Here is a 24,814-nt window from a genome sequence, read left to right as displayed (position 1 = left end):
GCACAGAGGCCGAATTCTTTAGCACCAAAGAGATATTATGCACAGAAGGGAGAAAGGGGAAAGGGAAATGCTTTTGTCCTTTTCTCGTAACGCTAGTAATTGCGGAGAAACAGATGGGGGAAAGCTTTACGGCGTCTCTCAAAACGCTAAATTTGTGGACCTCATTTGAAAATTGGGGGGAAGGAAAAAGACAGGAAGCTATCTATGGCTCTGCTCTGCTTCCACTTTTAACATGCTGTGCGTGAGGCTCCTCTTTTCTCTAAGCTAAAAGTCCTGAAAGCTCCATCCTTTCTTTGATTGTTTTGGCGGCTCTGTTATGTGGCATGTGATATATAGGTAGCAGTCAAGTACAACATTCCTTGTTTTCCTAGAGAAGACATGCGGGGGAAACTTCCTGTTTCCTCCTGGCCTGGAGCATCCTTCCTCTTGCCTGTGACTAGAGGTGGGTGTGACCTTACCTGTTCAGGTAACAAAAGAGCAGGGCACACAGCACATTTTCTTCTTTTCGACTCTTCTCCATCTTCGGCCTGCGAACTGCAGTGACTGCTAGTCTGCAGTCACTGCGATTATCAGATCCAAATGTATATATTTCATAACTAAGTCTGCCTTCAGGGATCCAACTGTGAACTGATGATGTGAGCAAACTTCTTTTATATACTTTACACAAGATTGTGGCGTGTTCCTTCTTTTAAAAGGGATATAAAGGGGACTTTATAGGGACGTGGGGGGACGCTGTGGGTTAAACCACAGAGCCTAGGGCTTGCTGGTCAGAAGGTTGGCGGTTCGAATCTCCGCGACGGGGTGAGCTCCCGTTGCTCGGTCCCAGCTCCTGCCAACCTAGCAGTTCGAAAGCAGGTCAAAGTGCAAGTAGATAAATAGGTACTGTTCCAGTGGGAAGGTAAACGGCGTTTCCGTGCGCTGCTCTGGTTCGCCAGAAGCGACTTAGTCATGCTGGCCACGTGACCCGGAAGCTGTATGCCAGCTCCCTCAGCCAGTAAAGCGAGATGAGCACCGCAACTCCAGAGTCGGCCACGACTGGACCTAACGGTCAGGGGACTTACCTAAAGGGGACTTTCCTGGAACCTAATAGTGAGATGAGGCGCGAAGCAGAAGAGGCGCGAAGGAAGCGTGCCGGGCTTCCATTCAAGCAGATGCGCCTAATTGGGGTCCAATCCAATTAGCCATGCAACGCTAATTCCACAGGCCCTACAGGAGCCCACAACCAGCTACCTGCTGGGCATTTAAAAAGGGGAAGGTAAAACTCTGCTAAGTTTTACTTGTGCAAGTTAGGAAGGATATTAATAAACAATATATCCTCCCCTGCCTCCCTGAACATTCTCGCATGTTACGAACCTTTCCCAAGTCTGCAGTGTACTTTTTGAGGAGAGGCCCCCAGAACTAGCCTTCCAACCTCTGCTTAGGAACCACCAAGGAAGGAAAATCCACCACCTTCCCAGGTAGTCTGCAGAACGGCTCCGAAACAGATTGGGTTTCCAACGTCTGACGTTGAAACAATGGCTTGGCTCCTAAGAAGCCACTTTCACCAGATCCAAGTCAGAAGCGACGAGCAAGCGTTCATTGGATGTGCAAAGAAATCTGATAAGGAAGGGGAATGAGGCAGGAGTTTTTTCCATATAGAAAGTTACATTTGTTTCTCAACAGTTATATACCAATTCATCAAAACTAGTGACTTCACCCAAACATCAATGTTTATAACCCAAATTGCATATAATTGTGTTTTAAAGCTTCGTCTTATCCAATTCCATCCTCTCTCATGTGTTTCTTGATACTGTATATTGTCCAACTTTCTTACACTTCAAGCCCTGCTGTCTGTGGAGGTGCAGGTCAATTCTGTGTCCAGGGCAGCTGTCTACCAGCTCCATCTGGTATGCAGGATGAGACCCTCCCTGCCCACAGACTGTCTCGCCAGAGTGGTGCATGCTCTGGTTATCTCCCGCTTGGACTACTGCATTGCGCTCTACGTGGGTCTACCTTTGAAGGGACCTGGAAACTGCAACTAATCCAGAATGCGGCAACTAGACTGGTGACTGGGAGCGGCCACCGAGACCACATAACACCAGTCTTGAAAGACCTACATTGGCTCCCAGTACGTTTCCAAGCACATTTCAAAGTGTTGGTGCTGACCTTTAAAGCCCTAAATGGCCTCGGTCCAGTATACATGAAGGAGTGTCTCAATCCCAATCTTTCAGCCCGGACACTGAGGTCCAGCTCCGAGGGCCTTCTGGCGGTTCCCTCTTTGCGAAAAGCAAAGCCACAAGGAACCAGGCAGAGGGCCTTCTCGGTAGTGGCACCCGCCCTGTGGAACGCCCTCCCACCAGATGTCAAAGAGATACAGTAAACAACTACCTGACATTTAGAAGACATCTGAATTCAGCCCTGTTCAGGGAAGTTTTTAATGTGTGACATTTTAATGTATTTTTAATCTTTGTTGGAAGCTGCCCAGAGTGGCTGGGGAAACCCAGCCAGGTGGAGGGGTAAAAATAATAAACTATTATTATTATTATTATTATTATTATTATTATTATTATTATTATTCTGCACCTGGGCAACAACTTTTCATATAGGCTAGAAAGGGTTCCCAGTTTTAGAAGCTTTTCTCATCCTACTGCAGGGCTATAGAATCATGGAACTGTGCGGTTGGAAGGGCCCTCCCCAGGTCATCCAGCCCAACCCGCTGCCACACACGTCTCCCTTACCCGTATCGGTGCCTGCTCACATCTCGGATCAGCTTTTCTGACAGGTAAGCGCCGATGCGGTCGAGCTTCTCGGGAGCAGAAAGGGCATAGAAAGTCAGCTTCTCCATGTTGGTTTTCACCAGCCCATCCTGGGGAAAAAAGGGAACATGTGTCAGGACTCAAGTCTGCACGGCCATCTTGAGGGATGTCGGACAAGGACCTCTGCTCAAAGGATGGATCTAGGGAGGAACGGAGGAGCCATTGGCTGTTCACGTGGTACAGTGGTGCCTCGCAAGACGAAATTAATTCGTTCTGCAAGTTTTTTCTTCTTGCGAGTTTTTCGTCTTGCGAAGCACGGTTTCCCATAGGAATGCATTGAAAATCAATCAATGCGTTCCTATGGAGACCGCCCGGGGACAGAGGGGAAGCGCCAGACCTGTTTTAAAGCAAGGGAAGGGGCAGCGGGGAGAATCGCTTCTCCCCGTTGCCGCCGCTTGGTTCAAAAGGGGTCCGGGGAGAGAAGGGAAGGAGCGCGCGCCTTCCCCTCTGTCCCCGGAGATTGCGGGGCTGGCAACGGGGAGAAGCGATCTTCTCCCCGCCGCCCCTTGCTTCAAAAGAGGTCCGGGGACAGCGGGGAAGACGCGCTGCGCTTCCCCGCTATCCCCAGAGCTTGCGGGGCAAGCTTCGTTTTGCGAAGCAAGCCCATAGGGAAATGCGTCTTGCGAAGCGGCTAAGAAAACGAAAAACTCCTTCGTCTAGCGAGTTTTTCGTCTTCCGAGGCGTTCGTCTTGCGCGGTACCACTGTACAGCCTAGCCCCTATAAAAATTCTCTGCTTCAGACCTTTTGTAAGTTTGGGGGCAAACTTTGATCGGCGAAACTGGCACCATTACCGGTGCCTCATAATCCCACATTTGTAAGAACTTGATCTCTTAGTGCAGCAGCACTTAACCTTCGGAACTCCCTGCCTATTGAGATCAGGCAGATGCCTCTATGGTACTCTTCTGCTACTAAAACACTATAGTTTAGAGAAGCCTACCCAGGGGCAAAAAGCAGATCGTGTTGTTGTTTCTTTGAAAGAGGGAAGGGGGCATTGAAACAAAGCCGCTGATTGTTTGCCGATGAGGAAAGATAGATAAGGGACGCTAGAGATAAAGGAGGCTGCCTGGGATGGGGAGGTAAAGACAGCAAACTTGCAAAGGGGGGAAACAGGAAGGCTAAAGCAATGAGGAGAGAAATTAGAAGAAAGGGAGGAGCAAAAAACTGCTCCAGCTAAGGAAAAGACACTAAGGCGAACAAGAGGGAAGGGGGTGTTGAAAGGAAACAGAAAAGAGATAAGGGATGCTAGCGGAGGCTGCCTGGGAGGGGGGAGGATTTTTTGCATTGGGTCACCCCAAATTCACCATCAGATCACATGTTTGTGGCTACAGCATGAACCACAAAAATCATACATCCACTGTTTCGTTCAGAATATTTTTCTTCTTGTCTTCCTCCTCTAAAAACTAGGTGCGTCCTATGGTCAGGTGCGTCTTGTGGAGCGAATAATATGGTACATTGAACTGTAATTATAGTGCATTCTTAATATGCAGTCAGTGGTTCATTGTTTGATTAAATCTATACTGGCCCCCAAAGTGACAGAAGTCTGGAGGGAGAACCAATGGGAACCAAAATGCATTAAATGGGGGGGGGGGAGAGAGAGAGTTTGTATAAAAATGCACACCTTTGTGAAAATAATGTACATAAATGCATTACTTTAGAGGAAATTGTTGACTTTTCCCCCTTCCCCCCAAAACTCCTACCCCACAAAGTTTGGACACGATGAGCTGAACTGAAGATTAGAAAAATAACAAAAATGAGGAAATTGGAATTGACAGATTCCTCTATCCTCCTACCTTTTGCAATCACGTATCCTTCACTCTTAAAAAAACAGGATGCATCCCCCATTCCCGGAAAACATAACCCTTAATTTGGCAGCACTTTCGGATCTCTACCTTCTGTGCTTTGCCTTTCAGTTCGGAAGGAAGTCAGGAAGAAAGTTTCAGGGAGATGGGGGGAAGGGAAGAGAAGACATATGGAAGGAGGTGTGAAAACAGCCCTCCCTATTTGGCAAGGAGCTGCCGGTTAGAATTCCTGCTCTGTGATTGCAGTCATGGGATTGTTGTCTTTCATATGAGGAACGGCTAAGGGAGCTGGGCATGTTTAGCCTGGAGAAGAGGAGGTTAAGGGGTGATATGGTAGCCATGTTCAAATATATAAAAGGATGTCACATAGAGGAGGGAGAAAGGTTGTTTTCTGCTGCTCCAGAGAAGCGGACACGGGGCAATGGATCCAAACTACAAGAAAGAAGATTCCACCTAAACATTAGGAAGAACTTCCTGACAGTAAGAGCTGTTCGACAGTGGAATTTGCTGCCAAGGAGTGTGGTGGAGTCTCCTTCTTTGGAGGTCTTTAAGCAGAGGCTTGACAACCATATGTCAGGAGTGCTCTGATGGTGTTTTCTGCTTAGCAGGGGGTTGGACTCGATGGCCCTTGTGGTCTCTTCCAACTCTATGATTCTAGGATTCTATTCTATATGACGGTATATGTTTTGGCTTCACAGAGTGGGAAGTGATGGAGACAGGATGTTTGTGTTACTGTGTTCCGTGAAGTGGGACTATTGTCCTTTGTCTTTGTTATCTTTGCTGTCTGATGCTAGAGAGAGGGGGAGCCATGTTGCAGTGCTCCGTGTGGGTTTATATGTAGACAAAGTAGATTAGCCAAAATGCTGAGTTGCTGAGGTCTGGCATGCAAACTGTGAACACTCTGCGGATCTCTAAGTGTGCCGATGTCTGTTGGCGTCGGTCGCTGTGATGTTCGGGCAGAAGAAAGCTTTTGAAGCTCCCGAAAAATTGACCAGGAGGGAGGGAACATGCCAGTCAGGTATATGTCTCTGCCAGGGTCCTACTTGAGTGTAAGACGAACTCCTGACAGAAGGAGCAGGCTTATGTTTAGCCTGGGAAAGAGGAGACACAGGAGATAGGATAGCCATCTTCAAGTATCTCAAGGGCTGTCACATGGAAGAGCAAACAAGCTTATTTTCTCCTGCTCCGGAGGGTAGGACTCGAACCCATGGCTTCAAGTAGCAAGAAAGGAGATTCCGACTAAACATTCAGAAAACTTCCTGACAGTAAGACTTCAACAGTGGAATGGTCTCCCTTGGGAGGCGGTGGACTCTCCTTCCTTGGAGGTTTTTAGGCAGAGGCTGGGTGGCCGTCTGACAGGGTTGCTTTGGCTGGGATTCCTGCATTGCAGGGGGTTAGGCTGGATGACCTTTGGGGGTCCCTTCCAACTGTACAATTCTATGATTCTATCATTAGCAGTGTCCCCAGTCTGGAACTCTAAAAAGCTGCTATAGGCATGCCAGCCAGGCATGTGTCTCTGCCAGGGTCCTACTCGAGTGTAGGCTGAACTCCTACTTATCCCGTTTTAAGCTTCTACACCAGGAAGAACCAGCCAGGACTGCAAGACCATGTGTGGCTGCATGCAGCCTCTTGACACCACAGATTTCGTAGGATGATAGAATTGTAGATTAGAAGGGACACCGCGGGGTCATCTAGCCCAACCCCCTACAATGCAGGACTCACAGGCAAGGATCCCTGGCGGGTGGCCACCCAACCTCTGCTCCAAGTCCATAACCTTCTGAGAGAGTCCATTCCACTGGCAAACAACTCTTACCACCAGAAAGTTCTCCATAACATTGTTGGAATCTCCTTTACGGTGGTACCTCGGTTTTCGGACAGCTTAGTAAGTTCTCAAACAACTTGGAACTCGAGTGCTGGGGAAATCCAGCCAGATGGGCGGGGTATAAATAAAAAGTTGTTGTTGTTATTATTATTATTATTATTATTATTATTATTAAACGCTGCAAACCCAGAAGTAGGTGTTCCGGTTTTCGAACTTTGGCTCAGAAGCCAAAGTGCTCCTGAGCTTCCGTTTTTGCTGTTGCGCAGCTAATTTAAGCCGCCACTCCATCGTAATTAAGGCTTTTTCCCTCCCATTTTTTACCCTTGTGCAGCTAATTTAAGTCCCCCCCTCCCCGCCATCGTAATTAAAGCCTTCCGTTTCTGACTACAGTGTTCTGAGGTGATATTTGGTGCTCTTGTTTTTGCTATGTTTTGCATTTTTGTTTCTGTGCCTTTTTCATTTTTGTTACTATGGCTTGTTTTTCATTTTATGATTGATTGATTGATTGTGTGGCTGCAGAAATGGATAAAAGCCCCCCATCCAAACAATAACTATCTTTTTTTTTTAATTATTATCATCTACAATACTGTCTTATTTATTTTATAGTACAGACCATTGATTATTGCTTTCATTTTATGGATCAACGGTCTTGTTAGATAGTAAAATTCATGTTAAATTGCTGTTTTAGGGGTTGTTTTTAAAAGTCTGGAATGGATTAATCCATTTTGCATTATTTTCAATGGGAAAGCGTGCCTTGGTTTTAGAACAGTTTGGCTTTGGAACAGACTTCTGGAACAGATTAAGTTTGAGAACCAAGATACCACTGTAGCTTGAAGCCATGGGTTCGAGTCCTACCCTCCAGAGCATCAGAAAGCAAGCTTGCTCCTTCTTCCATGCGACATCCCTTGAGATATTGGAAGATGCCTCTCCTCTGTCTTCTCAGTCTTCTCTTTTCCAGGCGAAAACATATCCACCTCCTTCAACCATTCCTCATCAGGTTTGCATACCAGCTCCCTCAAGTGTTCCTTGTAAGGATTCGATTCCAGACCCTTTGACTGGCTTTGGTTGGGGGAACACGACGATTTCTGCTTTAGGGAACCACCCTTATTCATGCATCATCAGAGGCCAGTCCCCGATGAACCCTATGAGGTTTACTTCCATGGGCCAAACTCAAGGCAACATCAATCGGTTAGTTTGCCCTTAGGTGCCAATTGTTTCTTGCGGGTCCCAGCTTGGGACCCACATTGCAGGGGGTTGGACTTGATGTCCTTTGGAGTCCCTTCCAACTTTACAATTCTATGATTCTGTGACCGCAGTAGGGGACAAAAGGATAAAGTCCTCTTCAATGCTACCCCAGGGCTCTATTCTGTGCTGGATTGTACCCTCATCTACTCCACACAGGCAACGACTGCAACTAGAATCCGCCCCTCAAGGAGAAGCGATGAGATTTGTGGGATGTGAAACACAAGAGCAGTCAAGTACAACATTCCTAGAGTGAACATGCTTACACATGGGGAGGAATGTTTGTCCAGCCAGCAGGTAAACTTCCTGTTTCCTTCTGGGCTGGGACAGACTTCCTCTGCATGTGACTAGAGGTGGGTGTGGCCTCACCTGTGCAGGTAACGACAAAAGCACAGGGCAGGACAGCCATCTCTCTCTCTGTGACTACTTTCGTCGAAGAAGCAACATCTGCTTAGCCAAAGATGCTCTCTTGGCCTCCAGCCAAGAGAGGACAAAGGGACTGTCTCCTTATGAGATAGTTTCCAGGTGTATGTTACTTTTCTAAGCTAAGTCTGCCTTCTGGGATCCGATTGTGAACAGAATGTGAGTGAGTAAATTATTTTTACACTTTTATAGACTGTGTCGTGTCTTATCTTTTATGAGGGAATAAGGGGGAAATACCAGAACAGTTATTATAGAGGCTTTAGCGAGCCTGAGCAAACGCATCCGCTGCGAGTTTAAAAAGGGGAATGTTACTCTGCTAAAATTGTGAACTTGTTAACACAAGTTGGAAAGGATGTAATCAAACAATATATCCTCTCCTGCATCCCTGAACATTCCCATAAGATTTGCATCACTTGCGGTCCAGCCCAGGAAATTTGCACCGGTCAGGCTGTCCTTTGCAGTATTGATCTTGACTTAAATAATTTGGATGCTCTGTTCAGAATCTGCATTCCTGGGAGGGCGAGGAGGGAAGGATGTCAATACACACACACACACACACACACACACAACAACAACAACTCTGAGTTGGGCTGAGCAGAGAAGGCATGTTTACCTCTGGATCCTCAGGGAAAATGTTGTCAACCAGCCTCTTGTAACGGGGGCGCAAAGCTCCACAACAGCCGCAGACACCTGGAAGAGAAGAGGAGACCATGAGGACGTTAGAAAGAGCCTCCTGTTCTCACAGCGGCCAACCAGATGCCAGTGGGGAACCAGCAAGCAGGATTCGAATACAAGAGCCCTCTGCAGTTTCCAGAAGCGTTGCAGCTTCAAACTGTGGAATAAGATCATAGACATCCATAGCCCTCTCCACCTCCATGAATTTCTCCACCTCTCTTTTAATGCCATCTAGGTTGAGCCTCTTGGGCTTGCCAATCAGAAGGTCAGTGGTTTGAATCCCCGCGACAGGGTGAGCTCCCGTTGCTCAGTCCCTGCTCCTGCCAACCTAGCAGTTCGAAAGCATGTCAAAGTGCAAGTAGATGAATAGGTACCGCTCCGGCGGGAAGGTAAACGGTGTTTCCGTGCGCTGCTCTGGTTCGCCAGAAGCGGCTTAGTCCTGCTGGCCACATGACCCAGAAGCTGTACGCCGGCTCCCTCGCCCAGTAAAGCGAGATGAGCGCCGCAACCCCAGAGTCGGCCACGACTGGACCTAATGGTCCTTTACCCTTTACCTTAGGTTGATAGCCTGAGACCTTCTAGTATAGTGTGGTATAGAAATAGAATAAATAATAATAAAATAAATAAATAATGTCCATCTCTTGATTACGGTGGGAGGGAGTTCCACAGTTTAACTACATGTTTCAAGAAGGACTTTATTTCGACTCCTGCTTGCCGGTTTCCCCTAAGAGCCACCTGGCCGGCTGTTGGGGGAACAGGATGCTAGGATAAATGGGCCACTCGCCTGACCCGTTCTTAAGTCCCAGGCTAGGCTGAGGTGGGGAGCAGAGGAGGAAAAGATTTCAGGGACAGAGAAATGCGAGTTTCGCTCCAGACAAGGCAGCACAAATGCTCTTTATCGGTTGGAGGCCATGACTCACACGAGCGAAAAACAATTTCGTGAGCGAGTAGGCAAGGAAAGGGATGGTGCCTTCATCGCTCAGAACTGGACCAGATGTAGCCCTAGGAAAAGAGGCTGGAGGGAGTCGTTTGACAGCGGCAGAGAGAGGCTTTTTCTTTTTCTTTGCTGCGGTGTGTTTCAAGCCCTGGTGCAGGCAAGCCCTGAGCTACCCAAGCTAAAGTTTTCCTTGCCAAACTGTGCCACCCCACCCTATCTTGGTCGCACTCTGTGCCACACGCTCCATCCCATTCAGTCTGGCTTGCTCAGCCAGGGAGATGCAGAGTTCCCCAAATCATGGCCGAACCTTGCAGGTGGGGGGGGGGGAAACGAGAGCCTGAGCTGGTCTCTGTTCTCTCGAATAAGCAGCTCCATCGCCAGTGGTGTAGCATGGGTTGGCAGTGCCCGGGTCAAGGCACAAAAGAAGGGGCATCACCTGTGGCTCCCTGGGAGATGCTCAAGCCGTGCGTCCTGCTTGTTGCTGGGCCAGGAAAGGGAGCCAACTCCCTCCCAGTCTTGACACACCTTCAGAACCTCTGTAGCCCAGTGGAGTACCATGGGTTGCACTCTTAAGAGTTTTGCGCCTGGGGCAATCGCCCCTGCAACCCCCTACCAGCGCTATGCCACTGTCCAACAGCCACTCCTCGAAGCACGCAAACTTCAGTCCGGGGGTGAGGAATTTTTTCCATCAACGAGGGCAGCATTCTTTTCCGGGTGACCTTGCGGGGGCCACGCATCAGTGCTGGGTGGGGCCAGGGGCAAAAGTGGGCGGAGCATCACACACAAAATTCGCCGTTTAAAAGCAAGGTAGCTTCTGCTCTCTCTCTCTCTCACTCACACACACACAAACACACACATCTTCCATGCAGGCGAGCAAAAGGCGTTGTCCGAGTTCAAGGGCAAATTCCAGTCGGGCAAAGACATTCAAGGAGGATGAAGATCAGGGCATGGCCTGGAGAGAGTTCCAGGGGCCAGGCAGAGAAGCCTAGAGGGCCACACGTGGTCCCAACCCCGAGGTTTCCCACACCTGCAAAATTTAGCCTTTCCCTCCTGTTCCTCCAGTGCAACATCCCAGGAAATAAGGAGGGCCAGGTTAAGCTGAGGCAATAATAATTCAATAATAATTTTATTATTTAAACCCTGCCCATCTGGCTGGGACTCCCCAGCCACTCTGGGCAGCTTACAGCATATTTAAATCCCCAAAGCACCCCTCTAATTCAGGGGTGGCTAGCCTGTGCCCTTCCAGACATTTGTCAGGCTGCTATTCCAACAGCCCCTGTTGGCACAGCTAACACCAGGGCCTGATGGGAGTTGTAGTCCCAGCAAAGCCTGGAGGACCACAGATGGTCTCCAAGCTGTGATCTAATTCCCTCTGCCCTTCAGGTCACGGCCTAATATAGCACAGAGTGGGCTTAAGTCCATTGAAATGGGTGGTTTTAAGAAGGAAGAAATGGAGGCATTGAGAGATCTTACAGTACTTTCTTGGGCTCCATGTTCACTGCAGATGGTGACAACAGTCACAAAATTAAAAGATGCCTGCTTCTTGGGAGAAAAGCAATGACAAATCTAGACAGCATCTTAAAAAGCAGAGACATCATCTTGCCAACAGAGGTCTGTATGGTTTTCCCAGTCGTGACGTATGGTAGTGAGAGCTGGACCATAAAGAAGGCTGATCGCCGAAGAATGGATGCTTTTGAATTCTGGTGCTGGAGGAGACTCTTGAGAGTCCCGTGGACTGCAAGAAGAACAAACCTCTCCATTCTGAAGGAAATCAGCCCTGAGTGCTCACTGGAAAGACAGATCTTGAAGCTGAGGCTCCAAGACTTTGGCCACCTCAGGAGAAGAGAAGACTCCCTGGAAAAGACCCTGATGTTGGGAAAGATGGAGGGCACAAGGAGAAGGGGACGACAGAGGACGAGATGGTGGGACAGAGTTCTTGAAGCTACCAGCATGAGTTTGACCAAACTGCGGGAGGCAGTGGAAGACAGGAGTGCCTGGTGTGCTCTGGTCCAGGGGGTCACGAAGAGTCGGACACGACTAAACGACTAAACAACAACAACAAGAAGGTTTGAGTCCTCTGCATTGAATTGCAGTCTCTGCAATTGCTGTTCCCTGGTTCAATATTTTCCCCCTCCCATGATTGATCGGCACAATTACTCTAAACCTCTCCCCCTCGCCTCTGGCTTCTTCCTCAAAGTGAGCAATTGATTCTTCTCCTTCAACACAAAGTGACTTGCACCGAACCTCCTAATGAATTCTCCATTCCTATCCACAATGAATCTCACCTCTCATGATCTCTTAAAGCCGCCTCATTATCGCAGATGCCAGACTAATGTTAAGTTGATCCCATTTCTAATGTGAAAACATGATACACTCTCTTGCAGGGCTCCAGAATTTCAGGTCCGGATGCACTGAGCTGGGATAGCTCAGTTGGTAGACCATGAGATTCTTAATCTCAGGGACGTGGGTCTGAGCCCCATGCAGGGGGTCAGACTAGACAACCCTTGGGGTCCCTTCCAACTCTCCAATTCAGATCTACTTGCTCAGAACAAATCCCACTGATTCAGCCAGAATCACTCCCAGATCCGTCTGCAAAAAGATTATTATTATTACTACTACTCAAGGCAGCTTATGCAGATTAAAACAACCCAGACAGAACACAAAGAGCTAAACACGTACAGAAGATGGTCGTTAAAAAGCAATCAAGCTCTAATGGAATTAAAGCAATACAAAACCCAAATCTGTTAGAATGAAGAGTTCCCCTTCTGTAGGGAGGGTTCCCTGCCAGTCTCTCCTGGGGGTTCAGGCTTCTCCTCAGATGCTGTTCTGGGGTGTCCCTGAGTTTCTAGGGGGCCAGATCACCACGGAAGAGGAGTTACCTGGCCGAAGGATGATATCGTGCCAATATGGACTCTCCTCCACTGGAGATTTTAAAGCAGAGTTTGGGTGGCCATCTGTCATGGATGATTTACCTGAGATTCCTGCATTGCAAGGGGTCCCTTGCAACTCTGTGGTTTGTGATAGGAATTTTGAGGTCTTAGATATATGGTAATGTTCATAAGTGTACCAACCCAGCACGTACATAGATCAGCACAGGAAGACCGACGTGGAACCATTTTGATTCCTAAACTGAATAAATGTTTTCTCTGCAAGGTCAAAGTGTTGTCTCTTTCCTCACAAATTGTCTCTTTCCTCACAAATCCCAAGGGCACATTTAAGATATGACTAGGGTGTGAGCCTGTGACCTGGCCCAGGAACTAAGTATTTATCATTACAAAAGACTGGCCAGGCTCCCCAGGCAATCCAATCAAGTAAGCATTAACAGGTAACTTGCCAGATAGGAGATAAACAAGACAGGAGATAAACAAAGCACTCAGATTTCTGCTGTAGACCGCCCTTTCTGTGATGTAGGTATGATGTATCTGGGGTGGTGGTCTTGAGCTACAGGGTGGCAATTTCAAAAGTCCATATAAGGCCTTGCCCGCCATTGTTCTGAGTTCCTCCTCCTTTCCTGCATGTGAGGGGAGCACCTTGTTGCAACAGATCAATAAAGATCAGGCTTACTAGCTGCTTTGCTTCTCAATATTCTCTGGTTGGCCTCTGTTATTTTCTCCTACCAATAGGGAACCTACATAAGGACTCTATATGGGCTCTTGGATACCCCGTAAGGGAAAAGGGCAATTTTTGTTTACAACAACATGCAGCCAAGACTCACCACCCACCCCTCACCAGAGGCAAATTCATTTTAAATTCCCCCCCCCAATTCACTCCCTAAATCTCTGCGACCTCTTCCTGAAATTTGCGCCAGAAATGAATGATGCAACAGCTTTTAATGTCTCTCCTCTTCTTCCCCATTCAAAGCATAGGCAACCCACCGAGCTGATACCCCTGTGGGGGCAAAAGGGAGCCATGGCCCCTGCCTTGTGGGGTAACATGCCAGGCTGTGGGGGGTGTGTGTGTGATGGAGGCTGAGAGATTGCTTTACTCCTTCCTCCGAGGGGCAGGGAAGGATTCCCCCAAGGTGGGGGAAGAAAGGAGAATGAAGAAACTGGCGCCTTGCCAAGGAGGATATTTGCATAATAAGACCTGGCTTTCATCTCATCCTCTCTGTGTTCAGCACACTTTGCAAACATTAACTGATTAATCTTCACAACACGGCCCCTCTCTGGGCTAAACATCCCCCCTTTCTTTAAATGAATAAAAAAATACAGATGGGTGAAAAAGAAAAGCTTCGCTCCATCCATCGCTTTGCCAGATCAGACTAAAGTTCTGCCTAGCCCACCATCCTGATCTCCGAACAGGGGCTTCCAGGAAACTCACCGATGAGGAGCTGATACGGAAGGGGGGGCATGTCTTCTTCACCTTCTTCTTCGCTACAATATATCCATTTATTTCCAATTGTCAATGTCAAAAGGGACTAAAATCTATAAAATTCATAGAAAATCAACGTGCCAATTTGCTCAATTTCTCTAGGACTCCATGACACCTCCCCTGTTCTCCATAATCTCTCAAGCAAGGTGTCAAGACCCTAATCCTGTCAAATCACTCTGCCAAGCCTTTCCTCCAGGCAATGCCAGTACATGGACCATTGTCTTCTCATCACCGGTACTCAGGATGTGCTTATCTGCGCATATCTCCAGCTCTGCATATTCCCCCCTCCCTCCTCCATATGTTAATCCTGTGTAACCCAACCTCTTCTTAATGTATCCATGATGGAACTGGGATGTGTTTTGCACTGTATTCTGGGGCATGGAGGGAAGTTTCAAAAGTTCATGTCACCCCTTTCTCGCTGTTCAATCTCGCCTTGAACCTGTTGCGCAATAAACTTGGATCTTCTGCAGCTTGCTCCTGTCTCTGGCTGAGCTCATTTTCCTCCACAGGGACCTGCGGACTTAGTCCGACGAGCTGGGTGGCAGAGCAGCCTCGCACCCAGATTTTACCGTAACAGGAGCAAAGGATTTTTTCAAGCTGCACTGCCACTGAAGCTGGAGGTTCCATTCTTAGCGATCACAGAACATAAGGAGAGCCTGGCGGGTCAGGACAATGGCCCATCTAATCAGCATCCCCTTCCAACAGTGGCTGACTGGATGCCGGTGGGAAAACCGCGAGCAGAATTTGAACACAAGACCCCTCTCCCCGTTGCAGGAATTTATGTATAGGTTGGACGGGGGTTGCCCCTCCAGCAGATGTCATGCACATGCAGCCCACTACCAAAACCAGCACACTTTTGTGACTTTTGTGATTTGTCCCCACTTCATCACAGTTTATTCCTATCTATTCAAAGGGCCTTTGCTGCACGATACCAAATGTAAGAATTTGCTGATAATGTATCTCTGTACTGGCTCACTGGGAAAACTTCAGAAATGCTTATAGACATGTGAGCTCAGCTACTCAGCAGCCCCTCTGCCTGAGGGATAATTCCTGGCATCCTGATACTTGAGTGCCAGACAGGTATTCATTCCAGAAATACCAAACCCAGATGAAGACAAAAGGGTGTGATGAACTTGGCTGGGAAATAGGGCAATGTAAATACCGTATCTCTTTTGTTACACTTGATGGGTTTTTGGTGGGGCAGGGTCCAGGATTCTCAGATTATTGCCACCAGACCTCCCCTTTCATAATGTAACCGTGATGTATGAGTGTAACATGGGGATTAGTAAAGGTAAAGGGACCCCTGACCATTAGGTCCAGTCGTGGCCAACTCTGGGGTTGCGGCACTCATCTCGCTTTACTGGCTGAGGGAGCCGGCGTACAGCTTCCGGGTCATGTGGCCAGCAGGACTAAGCCGCTTCTGGCGAACCAGAGCAGCGCACGGAAACGCCGTTTACCTTCCTGCTGGAGCGGTACCTATTTATCTACTTGCACTTTGACGTGCGTTCGAACTGCTAGGTTGGCAGGAGCAGGGACCGAGCAAAGGGAGCTCACCCCTTCATGGGGATTTGAACCACCGACTCTCTGATTGGCAAGCCCTAGGCTCTGGTTTAACCCACAGCGCCACCCACATCCCTTTTAGTCAGCTGCTTATTGTAAGGTCTTTATTCCTCATGCAGACAAGTTGGGGGGGGGGGTTACATCAAAATACCAGTCGATACTTTCTCTTCTCATTTAAACTGGATTAAAGTTGTAAACCATACACAGAGAACCCCACTTGCACTGTTGCAACAACCCACTTGTAAATTAAGTGCCTATCTCGAAACCTGCTAGGTTTGCAAAGCACCATCCACTGGGAGCTTTTCTTGCACAAGCCCTGCTCAAACTATTATTTTCCATCCTGCCTTCTTCCTGGACCGGGACTCATTGTGGCTTACACAAATTAAAGCAAGGCCCAACAAAATGCAAAGAGCTAAAAGCATATAAAACAGAAAGTAATGAAACTGTAATAGAGGTAAAACAATATAAAAACAATTTGATTAAAATCACAGATTTGTAGAGTTGGTCTTCTATTTCAACCCTCTAAAATGCAGGATAATAAAAACAAATATTGAAAATAAACAACAGCATTGCACTATTCAAGAGCCCTTTTAAAAAAAGTTAGTTTCCCCAAGGCCTTTCGGAATAATACACTAGCTTTAATTGTGGAAATAGATAGCTCAGTTGGTAAGAGCACAATGCTGATAACGCCAAGGTTGCAGGTTCGATTCCCCGTGTGGGACAGCTGCATATTTCTGCATGGCAGGGTGTTGGACTTGATGATCCCGCAGGGTCCCTTCCAATTCTACAATTCTATGATTCTATAAAATGCACTCCTGGCAACTGCAGAGACCTGGGCAACCAGGCTCAGAGCTGAGTCCAGGATCACATCACAGTCAACTTTTCCCTTTTCTTGCGAGGAATCCTATTCGGAATAAGGGAAATTCCCTTTAAAAAGGGGAAAAGTTGACAGCTATGCATCCAAACTACAAAACTGTTTCTTCAGGCGAATCCCCGTTCTGCTTTCCAAACGACACAGAGCCCCCTCGGTCCCGTCTGGACGAAATTCACCCATATCCAGTCTGTTACAGATGAACAGGAGCGGGGCAAGAGGTACCCCCGGCGGATCGTGCCCGCCACGCACCTTTTTGCATCCCTTGCCCGAGAGAGGAAAAGTGTCCCCAACCCCTGGCAGGCGTGCGCTCTCCCAGCGAGAGACACCAAGGAGGCGAAACAACACTGAGCGCTGCAAGGAGACAGTTTTTAAAAAGCAAAACCCTGGAGGAAAAGGCGCAGGGAGTCTATGCAAAAGGAAAGAAATTCAGCACAGCATTGCCAACCTCCCAGCCCCGGTTTACTTGCGGCCTCCATCTGCTCCGCCGGGATCATGTATCTGGCGGCAGCCAAAGTCCAGCCCTTTGTCTCCGCGACAAAGACTTGAGCCAACTCGAGATGGAGACGGAAGAGGAGCCGTCAGCAAGCCCGGCCCAGCCCCGGCTGTGATACGCTGTGCCAATGGCCGGCAAGACCACAGCCGGCGGCTGATGCTCCCTTGCAAAGACCTCTCGCCTCCCGGCTAGGTCTCTGCTTTCGACAGCAGCCGGCAGGGGACAGCTTTTATCCATGCTCATGCACACTTCGGCAGTCCTATCTCAAAGCTCAACAACTTTAGCCAAACCGCTCCCCCCCAAAAAAAAACTTTTGTGTCCAGATTTTCAGTTTATGAAATACAGTGGTACCTCGGGTTACAGACGCTTCAGGTTACAGACTCCGCTAACCCAGAAATAGTGCCTCGGGTTAAGAACTTTGCTTCAGGATGAGAACAGAAATTGTGCTTCAGCAGCAGTGGCAGCAGGAGGCCCCCATTAGCTAAAGTGGTGCTTCAGGTTAAGAACAGTTTCAGGTTGAGAAAGGACCTTCAGAACGAATTAAGTTCTTAACCCGAGGTACCACTGTATGGCAATCCTAGCATAATACAGTGGTATCTCAGGTTACATATGTTTCAGGTTACATACGCTTCAGGTTACAGACTCCGCTAACCCAGAAATAGTACCTCGGGTTAAGAACTTTGCTTCAGTATGAGAACAGAAATCGTGCTCTGGCAGCGCGGCAGCAGCGGGAGGCCCCATACGCTAAAGTGGTGCTTCAGGTTAAGAACAGTTTCAGATTGAGAACAGAGCTCCAGAACGAATTAAGTTTTAACCCGAGGTACTACTGTATGCAATCCTAGCATAATACAGGATAATGCTAGTTTTGTTTTGTATTTCAGGTCTTCTCTCTCTCTTTCTCTGCCAGGATTTAGGTAGGTAGCCGTGTTGGTCTGACGCAGTCGAAATAATAAATAAATAAATAAATAAATAAATAAATAAATAAATATGGTCCCGTAGCACCTTAGAGACCAACTAAGTTTGTTCTAGGACGCAGGTGGCGCTGGGGTCTAAACCACTGAGCCTAGGGCTTGCCAATCGGAAGGTCGTGGTTCGAATCCCCGCGATGGGGTGAGCTCCCTTTACCTTTTAAGTTTGTTCTGGCTATACGTTTTCATTTGCATGCACACTTCTTCAGATACCAAGTTAGGGATTCTCTCCAAATGCATGTATTTGTAAGGGGGGGGAGGTGAAAGGTCAGGACAGGACATGGTGGGGCAGATAAGGGTCTCTTCTTTATTTTTCTATCTGGTGCTGAAGTGACCCAAACAATCAAACACAAGGGTGGGGTGAGGGGTGAAGGATGGTGATGGGAAAAGGAAGTATCTGTGGGATTGAGTGTGGATATTTATGAACATTTTTAAGGACTGTATGAAATGTTTGTATGTTTGTATATTCGTAACATGTGTGTATTGATGCTGAATTATTTTAATAATAAAAACTTGTTGGAAATTTAAAAAATAATAATCCATTGCAATCTACTCCATCCTCATAGGATGGCCCCTCTGGAATTTGTCACACACATGAATTTGTGAGTCTGTCTGTGCTTGGCTACCCAAAGCTTAAGGTAAAAGGTGAAGGACCCCTGGACTGTTAAGCCCAGTCAAAGGTGACTATGGGGTTGAGGTGCTCATCTCACTTTCAGGCTGAGGGAGCTGGTGTTTGTTCACAGACAGCTTCCCGGGTCATGTGGCCAGCAGGACTAAACTGCTTCTGGTGCAACGGGACACCGTGACGGAAACCAGAACGCACAGAAACTCCATTTACCTTCCCACCGCAGTGGTACCTATTTATCTACTTGCACTGGTGTGCTTTCGAACTGCTAGGTTAGCAGGAGCTGGGACAGAGCAACAGGAGTTCACCCCGTTGCGGGGATTCGAGCTGCCAAACTTCTGATCGGAAAGCCCAAGAGGCTCAGTAGTTTAGACCACAACACCACCCACACCCTCAACAGAGGGGTAACTAGCCCCCAGATGTGATGTCTTGCCTATCCCTGTATGATGGCTCTGTTCTGCCCATTACAATCGATTCTGAATATTAGTTGCTGGAAATCACAGAAGGGAGTGTGTTCGAATCCTGATTGCTGGTTTCCCACAGGCACCTTGTTGGCCAGGAAGCTAGTCTAGAGGGGGCATTGGCCTGATCCAGTAGACTCTTCTCATGTCCTTCCTGCCCAGGCAGGTTGGGATTCGTACCTATCGAGGGAGGTGTCCTCCATTCTCCCCACACAAAGCCATCAGCCTGGCAAGATACATTGCTCCCTCGCCAGTCCCATTGGGGCTCATTAAGAGGCTGGTTTTGTTTTTTTCTCTTCCAATGACAAACTCCCCTCCCCCCCGCTTTCCCCATCTAGACCCAAATCCCTGCAGACAGAAGCAGATCTTTCTACCTCCCCTGCTTTGACAAAGAAAGCGGCCTCCCGCAGAGCGAGGCAGCCCCCACCATCTGTCGATTCTTAAAAGCCACCGGAAAAGGCCCTGAGTGCGAATTTCCCCTTTAAGACTCGCAGAACTGCTGAACACGGCACTCACTTAGCTACAGAACCTGAATCTCTTTCTTGTTCTCCCTTTGGCAGAGATGTAAACACAGCCAGGTTTGGCTTAGAACACACACTGCAAACAGGTTTCTGTGAGGAACAGATGGAGTCTCTACCGTCAGTTAACTTCTCCTAGATGATTTGCTTAATGGAAGCTTAGAGAGGCTTCGCGCTTCTGGAAGCTTTGCAGAAGCAAGCCAAGAGGTGGGTGTTACTCTCCTGGACTGAATCAGAAAGGGGGCAGTGACCCCCACCCTACAGACTAGGGTTCTGCGATATATTGATGGATTGTCCAAAACCAGTTTGAAGTCCATATCGTGCTATCAGTTTCATAATTTTTGACCTGGCAATATATTGAGAATCATAATGACTGTGTGCTATGCAAAAATCACAAGGTGGGAAAAGCTGTGAAGCCTGCCAATGCCTCTCCATGTTGTTGTTGTTTAATCGCTTAGTCGTGTCTGACTCTCCGTGACCCCCTGGACCAGAGCATGCCAGGCACTCCTGTCTTCCACTGCCTCCCACAGTTTGGTCAGACTCATGCTGGTAGCTTTGAGAACACTGTCCCACCATCCCGTCCTCTGTCGTCCCCTTCTCCTTGCGCCCTCCATCTTTCCCAGCATCAGGGTCTTTTCCAGGGAGTCCTCTTCTCATGAGGTGGCCAAAGTCTTGGAGCCTCAGCTTCAGGATCTGTCCTTCCAGTGAGCACTCAGGGCTGATTTCCTTCAGAATGGATCGGTTTGATCTTCTTGCAGTCCATGGGACTCTCAAGAGTCTCCTCCAGCACCAGAATTAAAAAGCATCAATTCTTCGGCGATCAGCCTTCTTTATGGTCCAGCTCTCACTTCCATACATCACTGCTGGGAAAGCCAGAGCTTTAACTATACGGACCTTTGTTGGCAAGGTGATGTCTCTGCTTTTTAAGATGCTGTCTAGGTTTGTCATTGCTTTTCTCCCAAGAAGCAGGCGTCTTAATTTCATGGCTGCTGTCACCATCTGCAGTGATCATGGAGGCCAAGAAAGTCAAAACTCTCATAGCCTCTTCATAGCTCCATCCTTATGTGTGATATATATTCCTGCATTGCAGGGGGTTGGACTAGATGACCCTCGGGTCCCTTCTAACTCTACAATTCTATATCAGTATATCACGATGTTTAGCTGGTGATCTATTGTGATTTTGAAAACCATATATTACCAAGCCTTACTATCAGCCCATCCAGCTTCCTGGGTGCCAAAGCCCTTGTCCTAACTTTCATCATCATCATCAATAACATTTATATACCACTTAACCTGCAAAATCCCATAGCGGTTTACGTAAAATGGAGCTAGACGATTTAAAAACGCAAGATGCATGTACAACATTAAAAGCCGACAATACAAAGAAACAGATGAGTAAAACAGAGAAGCCATCGATAAAGCACTCAGTTATATATTGATAAAACAGGACAAGGTGGTGAATCTTACAAAGTATACACACAAAGCATCAAATGTGGTGACAGTAATAATAATACAACAAAACACCACCACCACAAACGCTTATAAGTATAAAATCAAATTCACTAGAGTAATAACTAGAATAGAGATAGACTTGTAACCATTCAAACAACAAACTTACTAAGGTGCCATGTGCGAGACAAAGCCTGGAGATACTGTAAACATGGAGTGGATAAATGTACAACTCTATCTTAAGTTACATGTGCAGTAAATGTTATACAGACTGGATAAATGAACCGTTCAACAAGTAGCATAAGACCAGTCACAGGACGGCAACCCCGTGCCGCCACAACGGCAAGGGTAGCACACCAGAGAATATGAAAAAGTTTTTCAAAGCTGTTTTTCAAAGACTGAGCTGGATGAGATGTTCTTCAATGGGTCTTGTGTTGGAAACAGATCTCCCTTTGCCCACTTGTGTTATTCTCACCAGGCTCTGATTTGCCTTCCCGTGATTGATCCATGCATACGGCTTTGTGTTTCCAACTCAAGACCCATTGAAGAACATCTCATCCAGCTCAACCGTGAATCTTACAAGCCTGGGAATAGATGGGTCTTTAGGACATGTTTGAAGCTCGCCATAGTTTTTTCCTCCTGAACAGCACATGGAAGGGTCTCTGACCTTGTTGACTGGGACAGAAAAGAGTCCAGCAATAGCTGGAGCATCCCAGGTCCCCATCCCTGGTTTTAAAGAGTAACCCTGCAAGCAGGATTTTGGGGTCTCGCCGGCAGGGCCTGCTCTGTGTAACCCCTCCACCTGGAGAAGGCAGGCTTGGAGTTACGATACGATACAATACGATATGATAATCTTTATTGTCATTGTCCCATACAGAACAACGGAATTGAAAAAAAAATCAAATCTACATAAGACATTCAAAACCAACAAGCCTGCTATCCCAGCTATCCCAGCCTGGTTAGCCCCCTAAAAACTCTGATACTCCATTTTTAAAATAATATACACTCCCATAAAGACTCCTTACACTGCATTTAAAAAGTGTTGGTGCTGACCTTGAAAGCCCTAAACGGCCTCGGTCCTGTATACCTGAAGGAGTGGCTCCACGCCTATCGTTCTGCCAGGACACTGAGGTCCAGTGCCGAGGGCCTTCTGGCGATTCCCTCATTACGAGAAGTGAGGATACAGGGAACCAGACAGAGGGCCTTCTCGGTAGTGGCGCCCATCCTGTGGAACGCCCTCCCACCAGATGTCAAAGAGATAAATAATTACCTGACATTCAGAAGACATCTGAAGGCAGCCCTGTTTAGGGAAGTTTTTAATATTTAATGCTGTATTGTTTTTAACACTCGATTGTTTTTAACACTCGATTGGAAGCCACTCAGAATGGCTGGGGAAACTCAGCCAGATGGGCGGGGTATAAATAATAAATTATTATTATTATTATTATTATTATTATTATTAGGGTTAGGGTTGGGGTTGGGGTTAGGGTTTCTCAGGTGGCTAGTCCTAGTCTTTATAACCCTGTACCTTCTTCCAGAAGGCAGAAGCTGAAAGAGATCATTTCTGGGGTGCACACTATCCTGCGCTATCTCTGCCGCTTTCTTATGGCACCTGGAAGCTTAGATTTGATCCAAGGTGGGAAGAATGCACACAATTATTCTCTCTTTCCCCCGCAGGGGAACTGAAACAGCGGGAGAAAGAAAGAAAGAAACAAGTCGGCCCCATTCGCTGCAAACGTCAGAGCATCGCACTTTGAGCATCCACCCAGAAAACAGAAGGAGGAATGTACCTCTGGAGAGGTGGACCACTTTCCAGCACCATGCCAGCCTGAGGCCGCAAGGGTCGGCCATGGAGACAGCCACGTGAAAAGGATCAGCCATGCTCTTTGCCCATGCGAGGAGACAGACCAGGGGATTGGGGTGGGTTTCCGGTTCTCTGCTATGCTCTGCTCCTAGCTAAGAAATGCAATTGCAGGTGTGAGAAAACCTGGCTTGGTGTATAGCAGGGCTTTTTGCACCTGCTGGGAATTGTGCCAGGAAAGAGAGAGAGAGAGAGAGAGAGAATATCTTTGTCATCTCCAGGGACTGCTCTCCCTAGAAGATGGAAATAAAACACAGCTTCTGCCAGGCTGGCAAGAGAGCCTCTGCTGAGCCACAGGGATGCTGAGGAGGCAGGATGGAAAAATGGGTCTCTTTGTGTCTTGGGCAGTGGGGGCTGAGTTGTGGGTGCGAGGTGGGGGTTACAAGGAGGGCTCTAAGGTTAATCACCCAGGCAATGTTCAAGATCAGGGCAGGGAGCGCAGAAGAATGATGCTGCTTTCTACCTGAGGTCTGCATTGAAGGCAGGCAGGAAAAAGCAGACTTAACAAACATTCCCTTCTCCTTGCACTGTGCAGGGCAGGGGGGGGGGGGAGGTTGCCGGGCGGAACAGCCTCCCTCAGAAACAAAGACCCATGGAAAGCAGCTCCAACCACATGGAGCATCTTTCAACAGCATGATGAGCGCGTGGCGAGGAAGCCAGCCTTTGCCAACCTGGCGCCCTCCAAATGTGTTGGACTGTAATTCTCATTGGCCCCTGGCAGGACTACACTTATGTAGGGGGAAAAAGTCGGAGGCACAAATGTGGGATGTGAAACACAAGAGCAGTCAAGTACAACATTCCTAGAGTGAACATGTTTACACATGGGGAGGAATGTTTGTCCAGCCAGCAGGTAAACTTCCTGTTTCCTTCTGGGCTGGGACAGACTTTCTCTGCATGGGACTAGAGGTGGGCGTGGCCTCACCTGTGCAGGTAACAAAAGCACAGGGCAGGGCAGCCATCTCCCTCTCTTTGACTACATGCATCGAAGAAGCAACATCTGCCTAGGGACTGTCTCCTTATGAGATAGTTTCCAAGTGTATGTTACTTTTCTAAGCTAAGTCTGCCTTCTGGGATCCTATTGTGAACAGAATGATATGTGAGTAAACTTTTTTAATACTTTTATAGAAGACTGTGTTGTGTCTTATCTTTTATGAGGGAATAAGGAGAAAATACCAGAACAGTTATTATAGAGGTTTTAGCGAGCCTGAGCAAACGCATCCGCTGTGAGTTTAAAAAGGGGAATGTTACTCTGCTAAATTGTGGAACTTGTTAACACAAGTGGGAAAAGGATATAATCAGACAATATATCCTCTCCCGCATCCCTGAACATTCCCACAACAAATATAAGATGGAGGACATCTGGCAGTGCGTGTGAAAAGAATATTGGGGTCTTAGTGGACCACAAGCTGAACATCAGTGAACAATGTGATGCAGCAGCAAAAAAAGCTAACGCTATTCTAGGCTGCATCCACAGAAGTCTGGTGTCCAGATAAAGTCATGGTACCCCTCTAGTCTGCCTTGGACAGATCACATCCGGAATGCTGTGTCCATTTCTGAGCTCCCCAGTTTAAGACCAGCATATTGGCAAGGCCCTACGGCAATGGCTCTCCTCTCCGAAAGGGTATGGAAGAACGTGAAGCCGACATCCAATACCAAGATAAAGGTCCACCAGGATTGTGTGTTGAGCACCCTGCTTTGTGGAAAGGGATTTAAGGATACTGACACACGTTTCAAAGAGGTTTGACAATCACTTATTATGCAAAGTGTCTGCACCCCCATCGTTCAGCCCGGACACAGAGGTCCGGCTCCAAGGGCCTTCTAGCAGTTCCCTCCCTGCAAGAAGTGAGGTGACAGGGAACCAGGCAGAGGGCCTTCTCGGTGGTGGCACCCAACTTGTGGAACGCCCTCCCATCAGAAGTCAAGGAAATAAACAACTATCT

The 24,814-nt window shown here is 47.8% G+C and overlaps 1 protein-coding gene across 6 annotated transcripts in view; it reads right to left on the bottom strand.

Moving 5' to 3' along the window:
* The window catches only part of EFR3B (EFR3 homolog B), a 114,036-nt gene that overhangs the window by 42,535 nt on the left and 46,687 nt on the right, over nt 1-24,814 (bottom strand). For 5 of the 6 annotated variants that reach the window (XM_081903889.1, XM_081903891.1, XM_081903887.1 and 2 more), the window contains exons 2-3: nt 8,696-8,772; nt 2,718-2,845 (exon numbers count right to left, since the gene is read on the bottom strand). In XM_081903889.1, the coding sequence (XP_081760015.1) occupies nt 2,718-2,845; nt 8,696-8,772 (205 nt within the window). Of the gene's footprint in view, nt 1-2,717; nt 2,846-8,695; nt 8,773-16,962; nt 16,988-24,814 lie in introns of those variants that run through there. The other variant, XM_081903888.1, reaches the window with a different exon arrangement.

The sequence above is a fragment of the Podarcis melisellensis genome (assembly GCF_964234715.1).
Source record: "Podarcis melisellensis genome assembly, chromosome: 3".
Taxonomy (NCBI): domain Eukaryota; kingdom Metazoa; phylum Chordata; class Lepidosauria; order Squamata; family Lacertidae; genus Podarcis; species Podarcis melisellensis.
The sequence above is the reverse complement of the archived record's forward strand: the minus strand, read 5'-3'. Positions and strand labels throughout refer to the sequence as shown.